This window comes from Liolophura sinensis, chromosome 7 (assembly GCF_032854445.1).
Source record: "Liolophura sinensis isolate JHLJ2023 chromosome 7, CUHK_Ljap_v2, whole genome shotgun sequence".
Classification (NCBI taxonomy): Eukaryota; Metazoa; Mollusca; class Polyplacophora; order Chitonida; family Chitonidae; genus Liolophura; species Liolophura sinensis.
In genome coordinates, this window is record NC_088301.1 from 37,517,441 (window position 1) to 37,539,695 (window position 22,255).

The following is a 22,255-nucleotide window of genomic DNA, read 5'->3' on the forward strand; positions in this document are numbered from 1 at the left end:
TAACTTGAAACAAGAATCTAATGAGACTTTCTCTGTCATGTACTGTGTTTAAATGGAACTACGACACTCAACTGTTTGGTACTTGTGTCAACTGCTGGTTTCTTCCTCGTCATAATAAATATTCATCATCTGATTCACTGGCAATCTGTTGTTGGAGAACTTTCATTTAGAATGAGAATTTTGAATCCCACATAGAAGTCATACCGAATAATAACCCGAGTCTAGGAAATGTTATAAGATCAAATCCAAATAGTAGCGGCGTCTCCAAGTTCAGGGGAGATAATACCGATTGGTTCATTCATTTAACTAGCTTCGATGAGCACGTTAAATATCGCACAAGATTAAAGTGAATGAATGGTGTTGCACTCATATGCACCTGTATACTTGAAGAGACATCATAACAAAGGAAAGCACATAATACAATATATATATATATATATATATATATATATATATATATATATATATATATATATATATATATATATATATATATATACATTATTAACATATTATTATTCATTATGCAATGAAAAAAATTCCAGCAACTCAACGAATAATGAAACATTCGCGAATGGTAATCTTGTATAAAGTGGAACTGAAGAATATAAATAAATAAGAAATGCAGCATAGAAAGTAAGTGACGACAGTGTGATAGCTGACAAATGGTCACACGTAACCGGTGAAATACGGTCTCTTGTCAATTTACCTCAGTCAGGGTTTTATTCTAACTGTTCATGTAAATGCATAAATAGTAGCAATTTACACACCCTTATTACCATGGCTTAAGCAGAATTAGGCTTTTAAAAATGTTGCGATGTTAACTGCAATTTATTAGACGTCAATGGTCTAGAATTACTCAAAATGCCGTGTTGTTGAAGAAAGCTTTGCTGCCTTTGAAATTAATGTAGTGATTACCAAGTTTCATTAAGCACCGATACAATAAGTGATGAAATTTTACCAATTAATTCTTTGTTTTTAGAGTAGAGAAATTCCAAGTAGAGATGTTGTTATACAGTACGTGTATATTTGAGAGTCATTTTGGCCCACTAAGAACCCGGATGTATTTGTTGGCTGGATATCTAACGGTTACTGGTGACCAAGGAACTTACTCGGTTTTTTATGTCGAACTTATCCATAACTACTATTTTTGCATTTACATGAAGGTAGAATAAAACCGTGACTAAGTTAAACTGACAACAGGCCGTATTTCACCGGTTTCGTATGACCATTTCACAGTGTCTTCGCTGCTCGGGTTTTACTATCTACGTTGTATGTCTTTAATTATACTGTATCCCTTCATAAACCATGATTCTGCTTGGAGGACTAAGCATACCCGAGGCCTGGTCCCATTGCATTGTTTCAATGTGATTGTATGTTAAATATGAGGACAGCACGACATTTGGAGTAATTCTAGACAAGTGACGTCTAATATATTGCAATTACCATCGCTACAATTTTCCCCTAATTCCGCTTTAGCCGTGGTGCTAGGGGCGTGTAAATTGCTATTATTTATGTATTGCATGAACAGTTAGAATGAAAGTCTGACAGAAATAAATTGACAGGAGACCGTATTTCACCGGTTACGCGTGACCATTTGCCAGCTATCGTCGCTATTCTTGTTATACTCTCTATGATGCACGTCTTTCAATTACATTCAATTATAGTATCACTTTTCCAGTCTTATGACGAGGAGTCATTGGGTGTGTGTACATATACTGTGTCCTCTTGTGGCAACGCAGGGCGACTCCATCCCGCCAAGGTGCGGCTGTCACAAAGGCATCATGCCGAAGGCTCTAGGCATGGCGCCCCACCAGTCAAATTCTGCTGACACTTGGTCAATTAATCCTGTTTACTTGCTTTAACCTTTCACCGCTGAGTATTAAACGAAGCAGCAACAAGTATAGTTCTTTAAAGTCTTTCACTTCATCACAGATATAATAACTCTTTATCTGAAGTGTCTATTGGACATGTGACGAAGTTATATAATGATCAAAGAACCAGGTATGGTAAAGCGGGGAATCGAATCTGACACACTCGTAAGGCTACTTCTTTTGCAGTTATGTTTTACTTTTTTATCTTACTGTTATATGGCAAGCATGGGACTTATAAAGTCATTAGCATTAGTATTTTTGGCATTAGACACTGTAGAGTTATCAAAAATGACTGCATGTACCACAAATGTAACCTTCTAAAAGATTCTTGTGCAGGCGGTTATGCACCAATCAATAAAATAAATATATAACAAATGTAATTTTGAGCCGTATACTTCTGCTACACATAACATGTTAACGTTAATGACAGCCATAGAGAAGCACGTGTTCCCTCAACCAGGATTCACGTATGATGTCACCATAGTTGCCAAATTTTACACAATACTATAGCTCATCCATTCTAATTCATGATAACACTTAAGGCAAGGCGGCCTTTATCTTTACTCACACAAAAGTATGTGTCCAAAGTTGAAAAAAGAGCCAAAAAGATTCGAATTCTTCCTCGAGGTGCTACATGTTCTCCGCAGACACTTCGCTAGTTCACAGTATTATGGAGGATGACGGAGAGGTTACGGCAGAAACAGTGGCTCAGCGCGCTAGCGCAGCGTAATGACCCAGGAGCCTCTCCCTAATCCGGTCGCTGTGAGTTCAAGTCCAGCTTATGCCGGTTTCCTCCCACCATAATGCTGGCCGCCGTGAAATATTCTTGAGTATGGCGTAAAACACCAATCAAATAAATAAATAAATCTTAGGTTTTGGGAACTGGCCTTGTGATTATTGCCTCAGAACGCCCAACTTGGTTGACGGCAGGTACATGTGGGCTGACCCAAGAGTGGATTGTCTTCCTTTAGTCAGTGATGTAATATTTGAAGTTTAAAGTTACATAGTTAGTTCCCTTTGTTTGTTGTCTTATGCATAGAGAAGAGATGTAAAATCACTGTACAACCGGAACCACGATTTCGGTGTTTTAATCAACGTTCTGTTGATGTTTTGAGAGATTTCCTAACCATCAAAGATGTAATTAACTAGTCGTCAGTAGCAATGCTGTTTTTATTACTCAGTTACATGAGCGTTGGGTATTTTCTGTTGACAGAACTGTGATCGTTCAGTAATGGTAATTTGCTAACAGACCACATTTTGACCCAATTTCTTAATATGTAACGTTGAAATTTTGTATTGTAAACAATAATCAAGTAATATGATTATGTCGTAAGATAAAGACTACCGTGGTATTTTGTCATTGTTATGCAGGTAACTTCACATGTCGTGCATATAGGCCAGGTTGGAGGTGTGCTCTTTTTGCTTCGTGCTATAACGGTTGACCCAGTGGGGTAGGTTATTGTACCACCTTGAAAATGCAGATTTAACCCAGGCTAACCAACACATTAGAGCTCAGCAATCGTCGAAAGGGTAGAGGTAGGGGACGATCGAATGGAGGTGAACGGCGTTGTTATAAGGCAATGAGCCATGTCACTTGAGAGATTGCCCTCAGCTGAAGGATCGAGCCATGGAACCACCAGGTAAGGCTGTCACTGATCCTACAGAACCCAAGCACGTGTCTCATCAAGATGTATCCAGCATAGGAACTACAACCTCAACTGAACAGAACATGGTACAAAGGATTGTTAATAGTTGTCCACGGCTGAATGCAAGGATCGATGGGGTCAGTGTGAACTGTTTAATGGACACTGGTTATATGATGTCAACCATAAGTGAATCTTTCTGTAAGGAGAAACTACAGGATGTTGTTAAAGAGACGCCACAAACTGCCAACTGGTTTACTCTGTGAGCAGCAAATGGACTGGACATCCCTTACTGTGGATACCTGGAACTTGAATTTGAGATTAATGGATGTTATTTCAGGCCGTGGTGTCCTAGTGGTGAGAGACAAAGAAAACAATCAAAATAAACCAGGATTAATTGGAATGAACATTGTCAGCCAGCTCCCAGGTGGACTGAAATCTTTTGGGAATCTAAGTGTACAATGCATGCATGCTGTTGGCGTGGCTCATGTTGCTGAAAAAGCAGTTCTTCCAGCGAACTCGATGAGGGTTAGTGCAGTGACAGGGAACCGGGATACAGTACAGGGACATGTTTTTGTTGAACCCTTAAGAGGAAATCATCCCCATCTGCCACCAGGACTTATTGTAAACAACATCATCACTAACAGCGATGAAGTTAGGTCTTATTCATCAAGTATCATCTGTCTAGGGCGAAACTCAGTATACTTTCGATGGGTCAAGAAATGCAGAAGTTTTCATCCGGAAAACCCCAATACCAGAAATTGCAGAGAAACAGACAACTGGCTAACCAGGACGTTTTTGATACGTCAGATACTTACCTTGGGTTTACTTAACTTGTCACCTACAGAATACGCTCAGCCGATGACACACCTGTTACACAACCGTAGCGAAGAATACCGTCTCCTCAGTATCTGGAGGTAAAGGGGCGCATCAAACAGTTGTTAGCAAGAGGAGTCATCCGTCCGACTTGCAGTTCATATTCCTCTCCGATCGTCGTCGTAAGGGAGAATGATGGATCGATCAGAGTGTGCGTGGATTACACAAAATTGCACTTAAAGACCAGGAAAGATGCGTATCCTCTGCCAAATATAGTGCAGTCGTTCTCTGCACTTTCCAGTGATAAGCATTTTTCTACCATGGACCTCATTTCTGGTTACAATCATGTTGGAATGCACACGAACTCCATAGAGAAGACAGCATTTACAATTCCATTGGGTCACTATAAATCTCTCAGCATGCCCTTTGGATTCGCTTCCAACGCTCACAGCGACGAAGTGTGATGCAACAATGTTTGGATGAAAAGTTGTTCATAAATGTCAATGTATATTTAGATGACATAATTGTGTTTTCAGCGACGTTAAAAGGACATTTGCGGGATGTTGTGTCTGCCTTTTGGAAGCTCGAAGAAGAAGAGTTGAAACCAAGCAAGTGCGAGTTCTTCCGACACAATGTTCGCTTCTTGGGTCATATCTACTGACGGAATGGCCACAGACCAGGATAAGGTCACTACTGTTTGAGACTGGCCGACACCAGCAACTGTAAAGCAGCTTCGGTCATTCCTTGGTTTGGCGAGCTACTACCGCCGATTTGTGAAGAAATTGCACCACTTCACACACTTGTGGCGACCACAGTTAAAGGTAAGCTTCAGTGGCTCACAGAACACGAGAGTGCCTTCCAATAACTGAAAGAATCCCTCATGTCTGCGCCTGTCCTTGGATTCACAGACTTTACCAAACCATTTCGAGTCGAGACTGATGCAAGTTTGAATGGATTAGGCGCTGTACTTTCTCAGGTGCAAAGTAAGAGTGATTGCGTATGCTAGCAGAGGATTGAGACCGTCAGAAAACAATAGCCCATGTGTCTGGAACGTTTGGCGTTGAAATGGGCTGTTGTAGAAAAATTCAAAGATTACCTGATGGGGCAACAGAACAGAACAACGTTGGGTATCCCAGCTTGCCAACTTCTCCTTTGATATCAAGTATCGCCCAGGGAAGCAGAATCAAAATGCAGACAGCCACTATAGAAGACCCGGTATGTTGGAAGAGCCAGAAGAGATCGAAGCTATTCTGTCTATCTCGGCTGGTGTGGCTCCTATACCAGTAGAACTGTACACTGTTAACAAGTCTAAATGTACTCCCACGTCGCAAAGTACATTGGCATACCTGCAAAGCATCATCTCTGTACCATCTTTGTTCGCCAGACTTGGCTCAACATCAGGAATCAGATCCGCCAATTGCTCCCATTCTCACATGCACCCAATAAGGTAAGGGCCTCGGCCAGAAATCACCGAGCAGCACCGAGATAAAGCTCACTTTGCGTCACTGGCAGGGGTTTTCCATGAGGAAAAGGGGCTCCTAAGAAGAACGATATCCTGGCTGACGTATTTAGTAACTACCCCAAGGCAATTCCAGCAAGAGATCAGACAGCTGTTACTGTTGCAAAGTTACTGGTGAAAGAGTGGTTTTCCAGGTTTGGCATCCCGCGAATACTACTCTGAGAGTCAGATTATTCAGCAGTTGTGTATATTCTATGGCATCAAAAAGACACGTACGAATCCTTACCACCCAGCTGGTAACGACAAGTGCGAAAGGTACAATAGTACTTTACACGATCAGTTAAGGAGACTTCCGCCAGAAAAGAAACAGAGATGGGTAGATGACCTGAAAGAGCTTACCTATGTCTACAATGCTAAATCTCGCTCAACTACCGGTTTCTCTCCTTACTGTCTGTTGTTCGGCAGAGATCCCAGTCTCCTCACTGACTTCCTTCTAGGAAACGACTTTGAGCAGTCAGATAAGGATGTGGATATCCCGGATTGCCTCGAACAACATCAGCAGAACTTGCGATCTTCTTGGAGCAAGCTGGAGAACTGTTGAGACCTAGAGCTGAACAACAGTCGAAGCGAACCCCTGAACATAGTAATGTTGAACCCTTTGCGGTAGGACAGAATTTTTATTTCGGAATCATGCTGTGAAGGGTCGGAAAAATATTCAGGATAAGTGGAGACCTGAGGTATATACACTGACCGACTGTGATGGAGCCGTTGTAACTACTACCTGCTGATTGGTCAGGTCCTGAAAAGAAGATACACTGATCTGAGTTGAGACTATGCCAATTTTACAGTCCGAAGAAGGCTAGGAATACCTCACGTGCTGTCATCCTACAAGGTCTGCTGAACATTCCAGAGAGTCAGGATGATTCTGATGTTGGTGATATGGTTGAGATTCTAGGAGATGGTGAACAACTTGGAATTCCTGGTACTATGGAAACTGAGCAAGGACTTGAATCCCCTGATGTATCCAGCGCGGATGATCTACAAGGGTAACAGCAGATAGACACCGCAACCTTCACCAAGAGCCTGGGTCTACTGTTCTCGAAGTTGATATCAATAGGAACTTTGCTGTTTCTCTTGGTAAACTGCAATTCCATCTGAAATCCTATCAGAAGCTGTCATGGAGTTATCAGTCCGAATAATGTGTGAAGCCGGAAAACTGTTGAATCCGAGTTCTTCTGCCTAGTGTTACTGCTTTTTCATACTTGCCCATAGAGACTATCGAAATCAAGCTGGGGAAGTTGTGGGCTGACCCAAGATTGGATTGTGTCCCTTTAGTCAGTGATGCAATATTTGAACTTTAATGTTACATAGTTCCCTTTGTTCTCTTATGCATAGAGGGGAGATGTGAAATCACTGTACAACCGGAACCACGATGCCGGTGTTTTAATCAATGCTCTGTTGATGTTTTGAGAGATTTCCTAACCGTCAAAGATATAAGTAGCCATACTGTTTCTATTAAACAGTTACATGAGCGATGGGTAGTTTTTGTTGATAAACTCGTGATAGTTTAGTAATGGTAATTTGCTAACAGACCACATTTTGACCCAGTTTTTCAATGACGTTGTTGTTAGTCTCCACTTTATAATATTGAGTTTAGAGATGTAAGCATATACTATTTAGTCGTAGACATTTGAACAAGTAGTTGTGAACAAACTGTAAACTCGCTGTAGAACTGAATGCTTTGTACTGTAAACAATAATCATGTAATATGATTATGTCGAAAGACTACCGTGGTATTTTGTCATTGTTATGCAGTTAACTTCACATGTCGTGCATATAGGCCAGGTTGGGGTTGTGCTCTTCTTGCGTCATGCTATACTGGTTGACCCAGTGGGGTAGGTTATTGTACCACCTTGATATTTATTTAATTGGGTAATAACATTTGTACGGCTGTGCAGTACTTATAATAATTGCAAACATATGAACAGGCATGTGTCTGTAAATTGTAGCGGTTCATGTAAATGTAATTTCATAACGGATTCACTCATGCATTGTTACTGTCAGATAACAGATTGCACAAGTTTATAAGCTGCAGGGTCTTATAATATTACTTTTAAAATTAATTACAATTGAACAAGCATCTGGCAATTCCAGTAGGTCTTCATTTATCTTTGTAGCCATGAGTGGTTAATATGTATGTTATCCCAGGTTTTTACCCATGTTCCCATGGTGCCAGCAGTATGAATAAATCTGTGTCCTGCATCAAAATGTGGATGTGTTTGACTGTGTTTCTCGAACCCAGGTCCACATATAGGAATGTCAGTTTAGATGCATAAATTCTATAGAGTACACAGCAGGGACATAATCATGCCCGGCTTGTTTAAACCGATATTATGGACAACAAATACTCTCCTCTTCGAATTTTTATGCACTGTTCTCTCATACATTTATGAAATAAATAAAACAGCACTTTAATTATATCTAAAGTGACATACTTGTGTGTCAGAGTAATAAAAAACTCAGAATCCCAGTGAGCTTGTACGACTATTCAAGTCAATAAAAAATAGCGTTTTTCCCCGTGTTTTGAGTGAGATTAATTGGAATTCAGAAAGAATGGGAAGTCGCCGTGGGTGGAATTAATACAGCCGTTTTCGGTTGTTCAGTTTGCGGATTTAACACTGTCCGGTGATTACTGTGGCTGTGATTACACGTCTTTTCCACAATTTCTAGAAGTCCCAGCTATTTCCAAAGAGACAATTTTGAGTGGTGGTTGTGTCTGTAGTCACTAGAAGGAGCAAATACAGTGTCAGAAGGCGGGATTAGTTAGTTGTTAGTAGTATGTAAGTTGAAATTAGCATATCCCTGTGCAAGGCTGTAGGAAAGTACAGGAAACCACCGAGGGCAAAGGAGAAAACAACGAGATCAAGCAAGGAGATCTTGTAAGTAAATATGGACAGTGTCTATTCATCGTGTTGAATTAGATCACCACGTATCTCAGTTGCAATCAAAGCGCAACTGAGATACATATTTTGTCATCGACAACTTATATTCTAACGTGATACACGATTTGAATACTGATTTCGCCTAGAACAAACCTTGTCTCTTTGTATACATTCTTAGTTCTTTCGTGGTTTGTATTATACGTCGTTTTGGGAACGGGCCTTGTGGTTATTGACTTGGAACGTCCTTATTGGTTGACGGCTGGTATAGGAGTGTCTGTTTCGACGCAAAGATTCAAAAGAAAGCACACCTCGGTGCAAATCTGCCAACCTGTGTGAGAAATTCTTCACGTCAAGAAAAAAATCTTGATTTTTCACAGTGCACTTTTACATGATGTAAAGGGGCTTTACCCTGTTTCGAAGGAAAAGCAAAGAAAGCTCATGACCCAGGTTCTGGCAGACAGAAGGTCATGAAATGTACTTTTACTCATGGCACACACAGTGTGTATTTCAAAAAACTTAGTGCAGAATATACAGGACTAGAACACAAGATTTACACAATTAAAACAGACCATAATAAAAAATATTTGAGATATATCAACAGGATAACAGCCGTTAACAAGAAAACAATAACGCGCAATAAAATGCGGAAACAAACACTACTGAACGACTTGCTCAAAAATCTTCATTTTAGATTTTTTGTACTCCGCATGGTGCATCTTACCTCGACCTGTGTTAAGACCAAAACGGTTTCCTCTCTCGCAGACTGTACAACAAGAGGGATAGTTTCAATTTTGACAATGTAAATTATCCTTACTTGGACTGCAGTTTAAAACTTACAAATTTCTACAAGACGCCAGTTAGAGTGTTCCAAGATTCTATGGATATATGGACCAACCCAGATCATCATTTGAAATGCATTGGAATGCTGTGAAATCAGGACACCACAGATTCTCCAGATGGTACTACTTATTTGGACCTATATTTATATGGAACGGTTTCCTCTCTCGCAGTCTCTACGGGAAGAGGGATAGTTTCAATTTTGACATTTTAAATTATCCGGACTTGGACTGCAATTTTCCGAAAGGTCCTGCATATGGCGGGTACACAGCTCTCCTTATAGCATTTGTTAGATCCCATGTGTTATGTGACGATTTCATTCACGTCATATGTTATAATATTACTGCAAAAACTTGTATGTCAAGGTTATTCCATCAAACACCTTCACTCTTAAGTTTATTTATTTATTTATTTGAATGGTGTTTTTACGCCGTACTCAAGAATATTTCATTTATACGACGGCGGCCAGCATTATGCTGGTCCCGGGAGAAACCCAGGATCATCTGCAGATTGCTGGAAGACCTTCCCACGTACGGGCGGAGAGGAAGCCAACAGGAGATGCAAGCGACCGCATTGGCGAGAGACTCCTGAGTCTTTACGCTGCGCTAGCGCGCTAACCAACTGAGACTCTAAGTTTTACAATGAGCACAATTCTCTTGTGAGTAAATATGGACAGAATGTCCAGAATATCTGATGCTCTGCTTCGTTATTGTGTCTAATTCCGCTTAATCCGGGGCTAGGGCTGTACATTTGTCGCATTGAATTAATCGCCATGGTTTGTTTTGTTGTTGATGAAGTTAGTACTGCGATTATTGACCCTGAACATTCATTTGGTTGACGGCTGATATATGACTGTCCATTTCGATGACCGGATACAACTAGAGGAGCAAAAGCTGCAGATTCAAATTGCCGGCAGGATTCAAGCTCGTGTATCAGCTGTTTTACGGCTGAATGTAGACATTCACTTCAAGAAAGAGTGGCGACGAACAGTCACACAAATAAGAGCACAAATATAAAACAGCCAGTGTTTTGACAGTGATCATCCTAACTTAAAACGTTCATTGTACATAAGGAAAATTGTTTTATACATATGTGCAAATAAAAATTTATTTTAAACATGTATAAAATGTATATATGTATAAAACAATTGTAAATACGTACATATAAACCGAATACGTACAAATAATTGCACATATGTATTAAGAATTGGAGATATGCAAAATTCTGTATAATTCGAGACTATCACAATTGGTGTACATGACATTGTATGAACTCATTCGAAGATTTGCGTTATCAGTTGAGGCTCTGTACATGCAGATATAAACCCAATATACACGAGTAAGTGCAGTTCACTGCAAAAATCTGTGTGCAGTTATTTTGTCTTGATACCCACACTACAGGCGTTAAAGTGGGCCCATTGTCTAAATGTATTTTTGGTTGTTTGATGTCACCCTGGCTCTTACAATTGTTGCATGTCACTATGTGATATTTGCCCTTGTCTGATTTAACACTTCAAGGTAACTTATAATACTTAAAAACTTGTAGCATCTGCCTCTAAGTAGGGGGACATGGGATCAAACCTGGGTCAGGTCATACCAAGGACTTTAAAAATGGTACTTGTTTCTGCCTCTCTTGGCACTCAGCTGAGGGGAGTCATGGGGTGTCACAGACAAAATTATCCGTTTAGCCACATGACCTGTCAACGTTGAAGCATGAATCAAGCTGGCTATAATCCCCAATTTTTTTTCCCTTCTTTATTTCATTGGCGTAACGCCTGAAAAGAATTACAATCTGTAAATGCCAAGGTTTGAGCTTACATTCTGGTGAAACTAAATATTATCAGTAAATTAGAGCTTGAAGCATTTGGAAATAGGATTGCTTATTTCAGGTATTTAAAACACTCTAAATGATGCATAATGTGATGGGGAGACATGCTGTGGGTTTGAACTGATGACCTTTGGGACTGTAGCCTATAAAGTTTATAACACAAGTAAGATGGGAAAATCCTCATGCAGAGAGCCAGTACATTTGATGATGTTACAGTACAAAATTCTGCTCACACGCACTGTGACAGAGTCTGGATTTGAACCAATGACCACTGCAGCTGGACACTGGGGCCATTATTTCTAAAACATATTTAACTAGACCAAAAAAGCCTGATGTTGATTAGTTGTAAATAGCAAATACATTATATCCTGAAATCTATAATTGGAGGTCAACTTCTGAGGCTATCTTATTATGAGGTCTAATGAATCCAATAGTCTTAAACACTTAATGTGATGAAATAGTTCTTAATGCATACACATACATGGACCATGCAGCCAAGCATGTGCATGAAAACAACTTTTGACACACTAATGTAGGCATACATCTGATTCATATGTCATTACCTTATGGAATATGTGTTTGCTTTGTGACCATAGATCCCTTTCCATTACTGGCATACATGTATCTAGGCAGAGCTTCTGTTGCTAAATAAGTTACAATATCTCAGGTTAACTAAATCCACACTACTGTCTCCACACCCTTAGATATATAGTTGCTTAAATGACATGCCCAATGACTTAAGGCCTACATATATATGACCAACAGGAGACATTTTATTTGGTCTAGTATGCCAATGTGCTGACCTCTACAAATATGTGAGTTAGCGGCTAGAGTTCAACTGTTAATTATTCTCCGTAAATGCCACCTGAAAAATCTTTTAAAACATACATGTATGTTGTCTTAAAAATATTATCTTAACACTTGGAACACAAGTTCATTGATAAATTAATGACCTCTAGGATATTTCCAGTCATAAAGCTGCAATGGTCAGACTGAATTTCTGATGTAGGTATTGTAACCCACATTATCACACATTGCTGATGTAAAGTTTTTAAGTCCATACACTCATATTATTATGTGCATCTGTATATATTGTATATCACATTTCTGTCTTGTTTGAAATCAGTAATAGGATATTTATGCCTAACCTTAAAGTCAATATAGAGGATGGAAAACTTCTTTCCATGCCTGGTCAGTTACAAACCTTCTATTAAGTTTTCATTTATTTTTAAGTTATTTTAAAATTCCAGCTCAGCTTATGTATACGTAACTCACACTCATTTTTAAATAAAGCCATTCTGATTTTTATATTTCTGTCTGCAGAGGGTAAGCCTACAATGTACATTGCATGTACCTGTAGGTTTGTTTTGGAATCCGAATACGACCGAGGAATTATTATTATTATTGTATTATGTCAAGCTACCGTATGGATAACATTGCTCCCATGCTGAGGAAAGGTCTGTCCAAAATTTTAGTGAATGTGGATACAAGGTTAAGCACTCCCTTATCACTATCCACTCGCGTAGCCATTGGTTGGTCAACTCGTACGATGAGCATCGGCTGATCAAACTCCCGCCATGCCTGCGCACATGAGAGCAATATGCCACCATGTCCAGTGAATATAATAACCTCTGCCGCCAACAACCGACATATACGAGTTAGGGCATTAAAACGTTGGGTAAATCACCTTGAGACAAAAAGAAGACTGAATTTTATCATTAATGTACAGTGTTATACTTACCAGATAATACGAGATTTGGAGCTATGTGGAAAAGACATAATATGCAAGCATGCTTGGTTAGTGAGGTCGTTTTTGTTGTTGTAGTCCGTCACTACGCCAGCCGAGGTGCATCTATGCCCATTTGGTGGATTGCTTTCACTTCCGGTCTGTGACAGATGATCAGCTCACGCGGTTGTGTTTGAGTAATGACATTAAATGCGGGTGTGACATAAAGAGGGTAGGTTGGTATTCTTTATATCTGACATTTTGTTAAATTCCACGCCGCAGGGTATGACCAGAGCTGTCCGATTGTAGATGTAAGACGGGCGAAAACGTAAGCCTCCTGCACTGTGAATGACATTATAAATAGTCTGCGGGTACTCTGTATTTAATTCCAAGTCTTCTCAAGTTTGCCGAATTTTAGCGTAAGTAATTTGAATTAAATTTTCATCTTGTTTTCATAAGTATTTTTTAGTTTCGCTTTCACTGAGATTTTCAGTGTATAGTACTCGAAACGGTAGGTTATACTTAAACGGTGTAACTGTGTAATGCACTCGATTTGTCGGCATCCGCAGGACATGATTTTTGGTTTCACCCGCTAACCACTCGCAAAGCGTTGCAAAGGCGTAGAACGTAGCATGCGCCGTGCTCAGACCATGTGGTAAGGATTTTTTAACACAAAAGATTTCACGCTAATGTTGTAGATTGTGTAATTACTGTGTCGTGGGTGAGCTAATTTTGACATACTTGCCATGTTTCAGTCAGTGGTTGGCCCCGAGTTTTCTCCCCTTTCACATTTTCTCAAAGACCTGACGGCAATGCGAAGGGCATCCGCTAACAGATTAACAGCCCTTCATATCACTTTCAAAGTTGGCACAAGCCAATATGAAAAGTGATTTAAAGATTGTTTAAATATATACGATTACACCAAGTGGAAGAGGCTTGTAGGGAAATGTCATGATATTTATTATGTGCCCTAAACATAGCAGTGACAGTGAGGGAATCATCAGCTGTAATTTTAAATGATCGCGTTATGCTAATTATGTACATGCAGGTTTCGTGGCTGAATGACCTCTCTCTCTATTTCTTCAGTGTACATGCTAAACCACTCTAGTGAAAAATTTCCCAATTTTGTTTTTTTTTTTTGGTAATTTTAGCTCTGACCACGTTGTGTAGGCATATTCATTCTCATGCTAGTGACTAATGCTTATAAATATAGTTATTTTCTTTTATCACTGCTTGAATAGTTAGAGATGAAAGAAGGCCACAGGAAAAGTTACAGTTTACAAATCTGAAAACTTGTCTGGCATGTCTACATACTCATTTGTTCACTGATAAATTTACCTAGCCTAATACTCAAGGGTCCAAAGTCCATCCTTGGCCTATTGTAAAGTATATGTGTGAATGTTAGTAATGGGTGGGAACCTGGTTATGGGTCTTTTTTATATACCATCCAACAAAATTTTGACAGCTTTGTTGAAGTTCATGCTTATGCTCCTGCAGATAGTTGAAAACATATTTTTTTCCCTTTTTCTCAAAGGCTAATAGTTCATAGTCATACTACATCTATACATGTAGCCAGTAGGTAACCAGTGTTTAGACAACTATCTTAACCCCAGGTAGAGCTTAGGCGTATTTGGTGTGGTGTCTAGGCGTTCACATAAAAGCTGTAGGACAAGGTTGTTAGCTAATGCTTCAGGGTAACTTGTGTAAAGTGAAGGAAAGGAAGACCATATACATATAGTCTTTTGATAACGAATTAACCAGTGTTTCAACATTCTCTCTTCAAGTGAATGTTTTGAGGCGTCTCTGCTTTAGACCTTTTAATGTCATATATGTACAGTGGTGTAAAGTAAAAGCTAAGGTATGATGATGGGAATCATGCAAGCTGTTCATTTTTCCTTTTCAGTATTTTAGTCTGGATTCGAATTTGTTGAAAAATCCTGTGCACTCTGTCAACATGCCAGCTTCTACAGTCTCTTCTCCTCAAGGCTGGCCCCAAGATGTGGGCATCGTAGCCATGGAAGTCTACTTCCCTTCTCAATATGTTGACCAGGCAGAGTTGGAACAGTTTGATGGTGTATCTGCGGGTAAATACACAATTGGACTCGGCCAGTCAAAAATGGGTTTTTGCTCAGACAGAGAGGACATTAACTCACTAGCACTCACTGTTGTTCAGAGACTAATGGAGAGGAACAAACTTTCCTACACAGCCATCGGCAGACTTGAGGTGGGAACAGAGACGATCATTGACAAATCGAAAAGTGTCAAGACGGTTTTGATGCAGTTATTTGATGGGAGCGGCAACACAAATGTGGAAGGGGTAGACACAACAAATGCTTGTTATGGTGGCACGGCAGCGTTGTTCAATGCTGCACACTGGGTGGAATCTAGTGCATGGGATGGTAAGTGTGTCATAGTTAGTCACAGCAAACAACCATATCTGCATTTTCTCTGTGCCTTCAGATTGGTGCTTTTTCAATTCATTAAACAGTAACCATTTCAAAAACGTTATAGAAATATTTTGTGGATTCAGAAATGATTGATTGTTGTTTTATTATTTTACGCCGTACTCAAGAACATTTCACTTATACGTCGGCGGCTATTCAGAAATGAATTATTGCCGTAATATACTCGGTAACATAATTATAGTTCTCCAGGAATTTATGTTAGCCGTTCATTGATTCCAGACAAAAGCAAAGTGTCTTCTGCAAAGAATTTGGTAATGTAGTCAGTAGCCAGAGATAAATCTAATGTAGAAATATGTGAATAGTCTCCGATCATCAATGAGTCATACATTCCTGCATGTGTGTGTTGGCTCTCATTATGTAATCTTCTGTTCTGTGTACAGGTCGTTATGCGCTGGTTGTGACAGGTGACATTGCAGTGTATGCAACAGGAAATGCCCGCTGTACAGGTGGGGCAGGTGCTGTAGCTATGTTAGTGGGACCAAATGCACCACTTGTCCTAGACAGAGGTGAGCAGTGCTAGAAAATAATTACATGTGCTCAACTAGACAAATTTTCAATTTGTCGGTAATTTTACTTAGCAACAATGAACGCTGATATACTTTAATGAACAGGAATGTAGTAAGTGCCCAATTTTCAGTTCGCAACACCCCGTCTCCTGCTCCCCTCTTACCACCAACACCACAGCTAACCACCAACATCCCAGCACCACAGCCACATGCTCTTTTTCCCTCTTTCAGGCTAAATCCGGACAAATATATTACATAGCAATTGCTGCCTTCTTTGAAACATAGGATGATTGCTAGAAATGGTGTTCACAAGTGGTCTAATTATGAAAATGGTTAATGCAATAGATGTCTTTCTGAGTATAATTATACTACAGTTAAATTATATTCACTTTTCATGTTTTAGGTTTGAGAGGCAGCCACATGCAGCATGCGTATGATTTCTACAAACCAGATATGTCCTCAGAATACCCAGTAGTTGATGGAAAACTCTCCATTCAGTGTTACCTTCATGCTCTTGACAAGTGCTATGAAGTCTACTCTTCAAGAGCAAACACAGCCAGGCAAATTGGTAAATGAATATGTTGTATCATTTATTTTGTCAACATACAGATAGCTATGGTTTCCTCCTCGCTCTGCTCAGTTTCCTTCCAGCTGCTGTCATATAAGTGAAAACAACTTTAAACACTATATTACCAGTTGTGATGTACTTGATATACTGACACCGGAGTATACCAGAAAGCTTAGAGCATCCATAGACATCCTTGGTCTGTTTTCTATGAAGGATGGTTTGCCAAAATTTTGTTCTTATCTGGTAGGTATTTATTCATCGTGTAGTGTTAGGTTTTATTCTACATAATGTTCACAATACATAATTACTTTGATTTGACCCTTCAGTGTTTTTGAAGTGTAACATGTATTGTTTGTTGCAGCCGGTATCCAGGAACCATTTTCATTGAGTGCAGCAGATGATTTTGTTTTCCACACTCCATTTTGTAAACTGATTCAGAAATCCTTTGGAAGATTTATGTTAAACGACTTTCTGAGAGAGAAGACTCCAGATTTTGAATCCAAATATGCAGGATTAGAAGCTTTTAGGTAGGAATTTTGTTATAAAGCCACTTGCAACATATTTTATACGGTCATTTAAATCCTGTAACTACATTTCATGTTACAGGAGAAAGCAAATAATTAAAATTGAATAATTACATGTATAAAAATGATCTTCCTGTGCATGCCAAAATGTGTAGTCTCTTATCTTCATCACTTATAAATATTGGACCTGAAATACAAAAGGTAACATCTATACCTTTCCTGTTGCAGAGATATCAAATTGGAGAATACTTATTTTGATAAACAAGTAGAATCAGCTTTTGTAAAGGCCAGCAAAGAGATGTACAATCTGAAAACTCTACCAAGTTTGAAAGTAGCAAATCAGGTTGGCAACATGTACACTGCATCTTTGTATGGTGGATTGGCATCCTGCCTAGCCAAGTAAGTTCTTTCTTGGTCAATTTTGAATGCAATATTCTTCTATCTATTCCCTGCCGTTCAATAAATCTCTTATCTCAGGAGACTGTGTGGAAAATATGGGCCTACAAGCATTCCATAGCTAGAGTAGCTGGCTTATTTCAAAATGTTGGTCATAAAGCTAGAGTGCATCCTTGGCAGTTGTACAGCAATAAATGGTCTTAAAACTTAACTTGCTTGAAAATACATTCATTCATCTTCTGTTGTTCATATGAAAACAGTGATTATCTAAAATTTAAGATGTTTTTTATAAAAGTGCACACATTAGTACATTTATGTCCTTAAATCTTCCATTTACTAACGAACGAAAGTTTTTGTTTTGGCTTTATAGGTACCCCTCTCCCACAGACTTAGCAGGGAAGAAGATCGTGTTGTTTTCATATGGCTCTGGATTGGCTTCTTCAATGTTTTCCATGACAGTGACCGGTGACGCTTCTCCGGGGTCTGCTTTGGCCAAACTCCATCACAGTCTCGAAAATCTGCAAGAAAGACTTGACAGTCGACAAAAGGTTCAGCCAGAAGTTTTTGATAAAACGATGAAACTCAGAGAGGAGACTCATCATCTAGGTAAATCAAATCAGCAGTTACCATAGAGAATTAAAAAGTGAAACAATCTTGTGAAGTATAAAACATTTATCAAAGGAATAAACGTCAATGTCTTTGAGTCGATTAATGTTCTTTTGAGTTTAATTTTGAGAGTTTGGTTTGTTTGTTGTAGCTCCTTACACACCAGTGGGAAATAGAGAGGCCCTGTTTGAAGGCACCTGGTATTTGACAGAGGTTGATCAGATGCACAGAAGGAAATATGAACGCAAACCATTGACTGAAAGCTGTGAAGGAACAACAGTTAGTGTAACAGAGGTGAAATATTCTTAGTAATGTTTTCAACATGTTTCTAGGAGTTGTTTGAAAATTGGAATTCTGGCATTTTAAGCAGAGCACTTACTGTTGGAATATACATTTTAAAAGTAAAAGTGATTTTAATAAAGGTGACAGTCATCAATGGGTGAGTGGACAGACACATTTTAATTAAATTGACAGCATTGTCAACAGGCAAGTATACAGAAGTAGAAGGTTTCTGAACTGCTTGCATCCTAAAGATTAAAATTCTACATGTATTGCAGTGTCAGATTTATAAGACCATTAACATTGATTCTTATTTCTATTTGATAGGTCAAAAAGACCAGTCAAGTAGAAGAAGCCAGTTCCTGCCAAGTGATGACCAGTTGAACATCACCTATTTCTAGCTTCTGGGAGTGACCCCTGTTTCATCATCAGCCATAATTGTAATTTCTTGCTTATTTGCAGCATCAGAACATCTGTATGATCAAAATATTAAAAATACCAGTATTTGTGTTAAAGAGGAATGGATTCCCAGACTTTTATGGCAGATGTATTTGTTTTATAGCACCATATTTCTTTGCAGTAATTGCTTAGATATGACCTTGACACCGAAAAATTAAAATGTTTGGTCAACATTTTTTGCCAAATTTCTGTTTACAAATATACGTTTAATAAATGTTCTGCACTGCCTGTGTAGGTTTCTAGTATATTTTCTATGTAAATATGTATCCTGTAAATAATGGTTTGCTTCATGAAATTTAAACTCCCTATTTTATTTGAATGTGTGTTTGGTTTTTCATTAAATGTGTTCTAGCTTGAGTCATTAAATGTAATTTATTCAGTTGTGTTTATTATTTATTCTATTTTTATTCTGTCACATAACGAAACTTTGACTTATTACTCAGTTCAGACAGTTTGGATTGTTATTGGATTGGCTAGGTCTGTTTCCATGACCTAATACTGTTAAAACATTTTTTAAGTTTTGTTTCTGTAAACATTGCCCGTTTTTACACACATGTGTATTCATGATCTAAATACTGTTAAAACATTTGTTAAGTTCTGTTTCTGTAAACATTGCCCGTTTTTACACACACGTGTATTCATGACCTAATACTGTTAAAACATTTTTTAAGTTCTATTTCTGTAAACATTTCCTGTTTTCACACACACACACACATGTATTCTGAGAAGCATGATGATCATGTGTGTGTATTGCCCATAGTAATAGTTGCCATGTTTTGTATTGGTTGAACTTATTTTTTTTTTGTAAGGCTTGAAGACATGAAGCGTTCGTAATGGATGTGTGTGATTGTCGGATTGGTGTTGGGTGAACAAATAGCAATATCGCAGATGTTTTATGCTGCTGTGCACTTAATTAAATGGAACCTCTTCGCAGTAATGGACATTCCATGCAGCTGTCCCATTTTGCAAGATCCAGACTACATACTCTACATATTTTTTGTGCTCATGATTGACTATAACGATATGATAATTGTCATATCATTTTTGTAGTGTTACTGAGTGTAAATGTTTAATTGTTATTCACAATGATGAAGAGATATGTTTTTTTTAAATATGTTATATTTTTGTCGAGTCAAGCAAATATGTCCATCTGGTCAGACTTTCTTTTCTAGATCAGCTAATATGTCGTATCTTTTCTAGATATTATTTTTAATTTTTGTGTCACTTACAACAATAATGTACTTTGGACCACACCCATGACTTCAGTTCAGGAATATCTTCCATTTCACAACTCATTGTTTTGGATAAAACCAGGAAATATAACTGAACTGCAAGTATTGCATTTGTCAAGGATTGTGTCCATTCTTCCAGTTCTTTTATGATATACCAATATGATATTTCGGCATGACGTATTGTAGTGGGGTCTGTTTTTTTTTTTATTTTATATAATTATATAGTAAAGCATGTATTGTGTTGAGCTGTTACTGGAGATTATGACATGGCGAATTGAAAATGGGATTTCAATACAAATATTCATGATAGCTTTTGTCAGTTGTAGGCAACCTTCCTATCTCAGGAAATTTATGCTCATGAATTTGCGTGAGAACTTGTTTGCTTTTCTATTTAAAACTTAAAAAAAATAAAAATTAGGAAGAAAACAGTTTGCATTGTGTGCAATTAGTGACACCCCCGGAACTGTATTTTCCTCCACCCATGAAACTGGCCGCCTTTGTAGTATGACACATTAGGTTTGGTGTAGGGCGACCGTTTTTCATTCCAAGTTGTCTGGGTTGGTCGTAAATGGTGTTATTACCCTTTGCCGTAACCTAAAAAACGAAATGAGAAAATGGATTTTTGAAATAATGCGAATTGAAGTCGGAGATAGCTTTAAATTGTTACAAGAAAAGAACAGCTGTCAGTTCCGGCTTTTTACGAGATTTCGTATTTTCGGTTCAGAGTAATAGTTGAACAGTATATCAATGCAAGTTATTTGCATGGGGTTTTCAATCTTGCTGCACGTTGTATGCATGTTGTAATAAATTTTCAGACTTGGCGTGGCGTTTTGGTGAAATAACAAGACAAACTATATTTTCGTTACATATTTATTTTTTTGGAGGTTTACTCCATAATCAAGAATTTTTTAGTTATATAATGGCGGTCAGCGTTATATGGTGGGTGGATCCTGGTGGAAATCGACCACTATTCGCAGGTTGCTTTGTCATATTGTAGGCAAGATCTTCTGACGTACGACTGGAAAGTAAGGGCAGCGATTGCATGGCAGGTTCCTGGATCATTGTGTTTTTAGCGCGCAAACCACTAGGTCACCGAGGCCTCTTTTCATTAATAGTCGGGTTGTATGTGATTCAACAAATAGCGATCTAATTTTTAATTTTAATTGGCACGTGATATCACAGTTGTGGGGTTGAACCTCCCGGCCAAAAGACGCATGCGTGCCTTGATAAATATTAATTAACTTATCAACTATATATATATATATATATATATATATATATATATATATATATTTATATATAGGTTTGGCCAAGTTAACGTTCGTTGAAGACTATGCATTTATCTTCAAACGTTACACATCCGATGGTTTACCACGCTCCAGTTTTCTCCATTTATCGAATAAGTGAAAAATTCTTGAATATGCCATTGAAATAAATGGAGACAATGAAGCCCTCAACTCCTCTTACAGCCCCCACCATCACCACCACGACCACACAATCCCTCCTTGACACCAGTGCGACATTTGTTGGAGTCAATACATGCATTTATCCGCAGATATTATGTATTTAGATCAGTGATTGCGACTCTACGAAACGTGCTTTATTTTCATACCGGTACACAATTTATGCGTCTTGGAAATGCTTTCGGAATGTCGGCTATATCGTTAATAGTTGCCGATTTTCTCGTTAATGTTAATAGCTAAAAACATAACGTACATTTATTGGGTTATTTGTATCGTTTATTTGCTTTCTTCCTTCTTTGTTCAGAACATCTTTAATAAATATATCTAGCTGGTGATTTCCGGAAATCAAAAAACAAAGTTTGAAAGTTACTAAAGCATGTCATGATACTAAAACTAGAATCCTTGTGTCCAAAATAAATGAAAAGAATAATCAGACTGTCATTATTATTAAATACGTAGATGTTTAGATGAAGGAAAAAAGTATGAAGGAAATTGGTGCAGCAGGCCTACTTTAGCAGGAACTGGATGGGCAAAATCTGTGTACATGAACACCATTATTGAACCCAGTACCTGAAGTAATTATGAAAATAATTACCCGATTGTTAGTAAACTTAAGCACGCTTAAGCTTAGAT

The 22,255-nt window shown here is 38.5% G+C and overlaps 1 protein-coding gene across 3 annotated transcripts; it reads left to right on the top strand.

The window, feature by feature from the left end:
• Positions 1-13,297: 13,297 nt before the first annotated feature.
• On the top strand, positions 13,298-20,277 carry LOC135470068 (hydroxymethylglutaryl-CoA synthase 1-like). 3 transcript variants are annotated; one of them, XM_064748789.1, is made up of 9 exons: positions 13,298-13,356; positions 15,028-15,523; positions 15,970-16,095; positions 16,499-16,663; positions 17,025-17,190; positions 17,416-17,586; positions 17,954-18,189; positions 18,341-18,483; positions 18,796-20,277. In XM_064748789.1, the coding sequence occupies exons 2-9, from the start codon at positions 15,079-15,081 to the stop codon at positions 18,850-18,852; spliced, it is 1,509 nt and encodes a 502-aa protein (XP_064604859.1). In that variant the 5' UTR covers positions 13,298-13,356; positions 15,028-15,078; the 3' UTR covers positions 18,853-20,277. The 3 variants fall into 3 exon arrangements, with proteins under 3 accessions (XP_064604859.1, XP_064604861.1, XP_064604862.1); XM_064748791.1 differs by having other exon boundaries at positions 13,334-13,360; XM_064748792.1 differs by lacking the exon at positions 13,298-13,356 and adding an exon at positions 13,467-13,543.
• Positions 20,278-22,255: the final 1,978 nt, after the last annotated feature.

Bases quoted from the DNA above. Each gene is read 5' to 3' on its own strand.
- LOC135470068 (XM_064748789.1), top strand. From the start codon at position 15,079: ATGCCAGCTTCTACAGTCTCTTCTCCTCAAGGCTGGCCCCAAGATGTG. The intron at 16,664-17,024 runs GTAAATGAATAT...TGTTTGTTGCAG, and splicing joins AAACACAGCCAGGCAAATTG to CCGGTATCCAGGAACCATTT. The intron at 18,484-18,795 runs GTGAAATATTCT...TCTATTTGATAG, and splicing joins CAACAGTTAGTGTAACAGAG to GTCAAAAAGACCAGTCAAGT.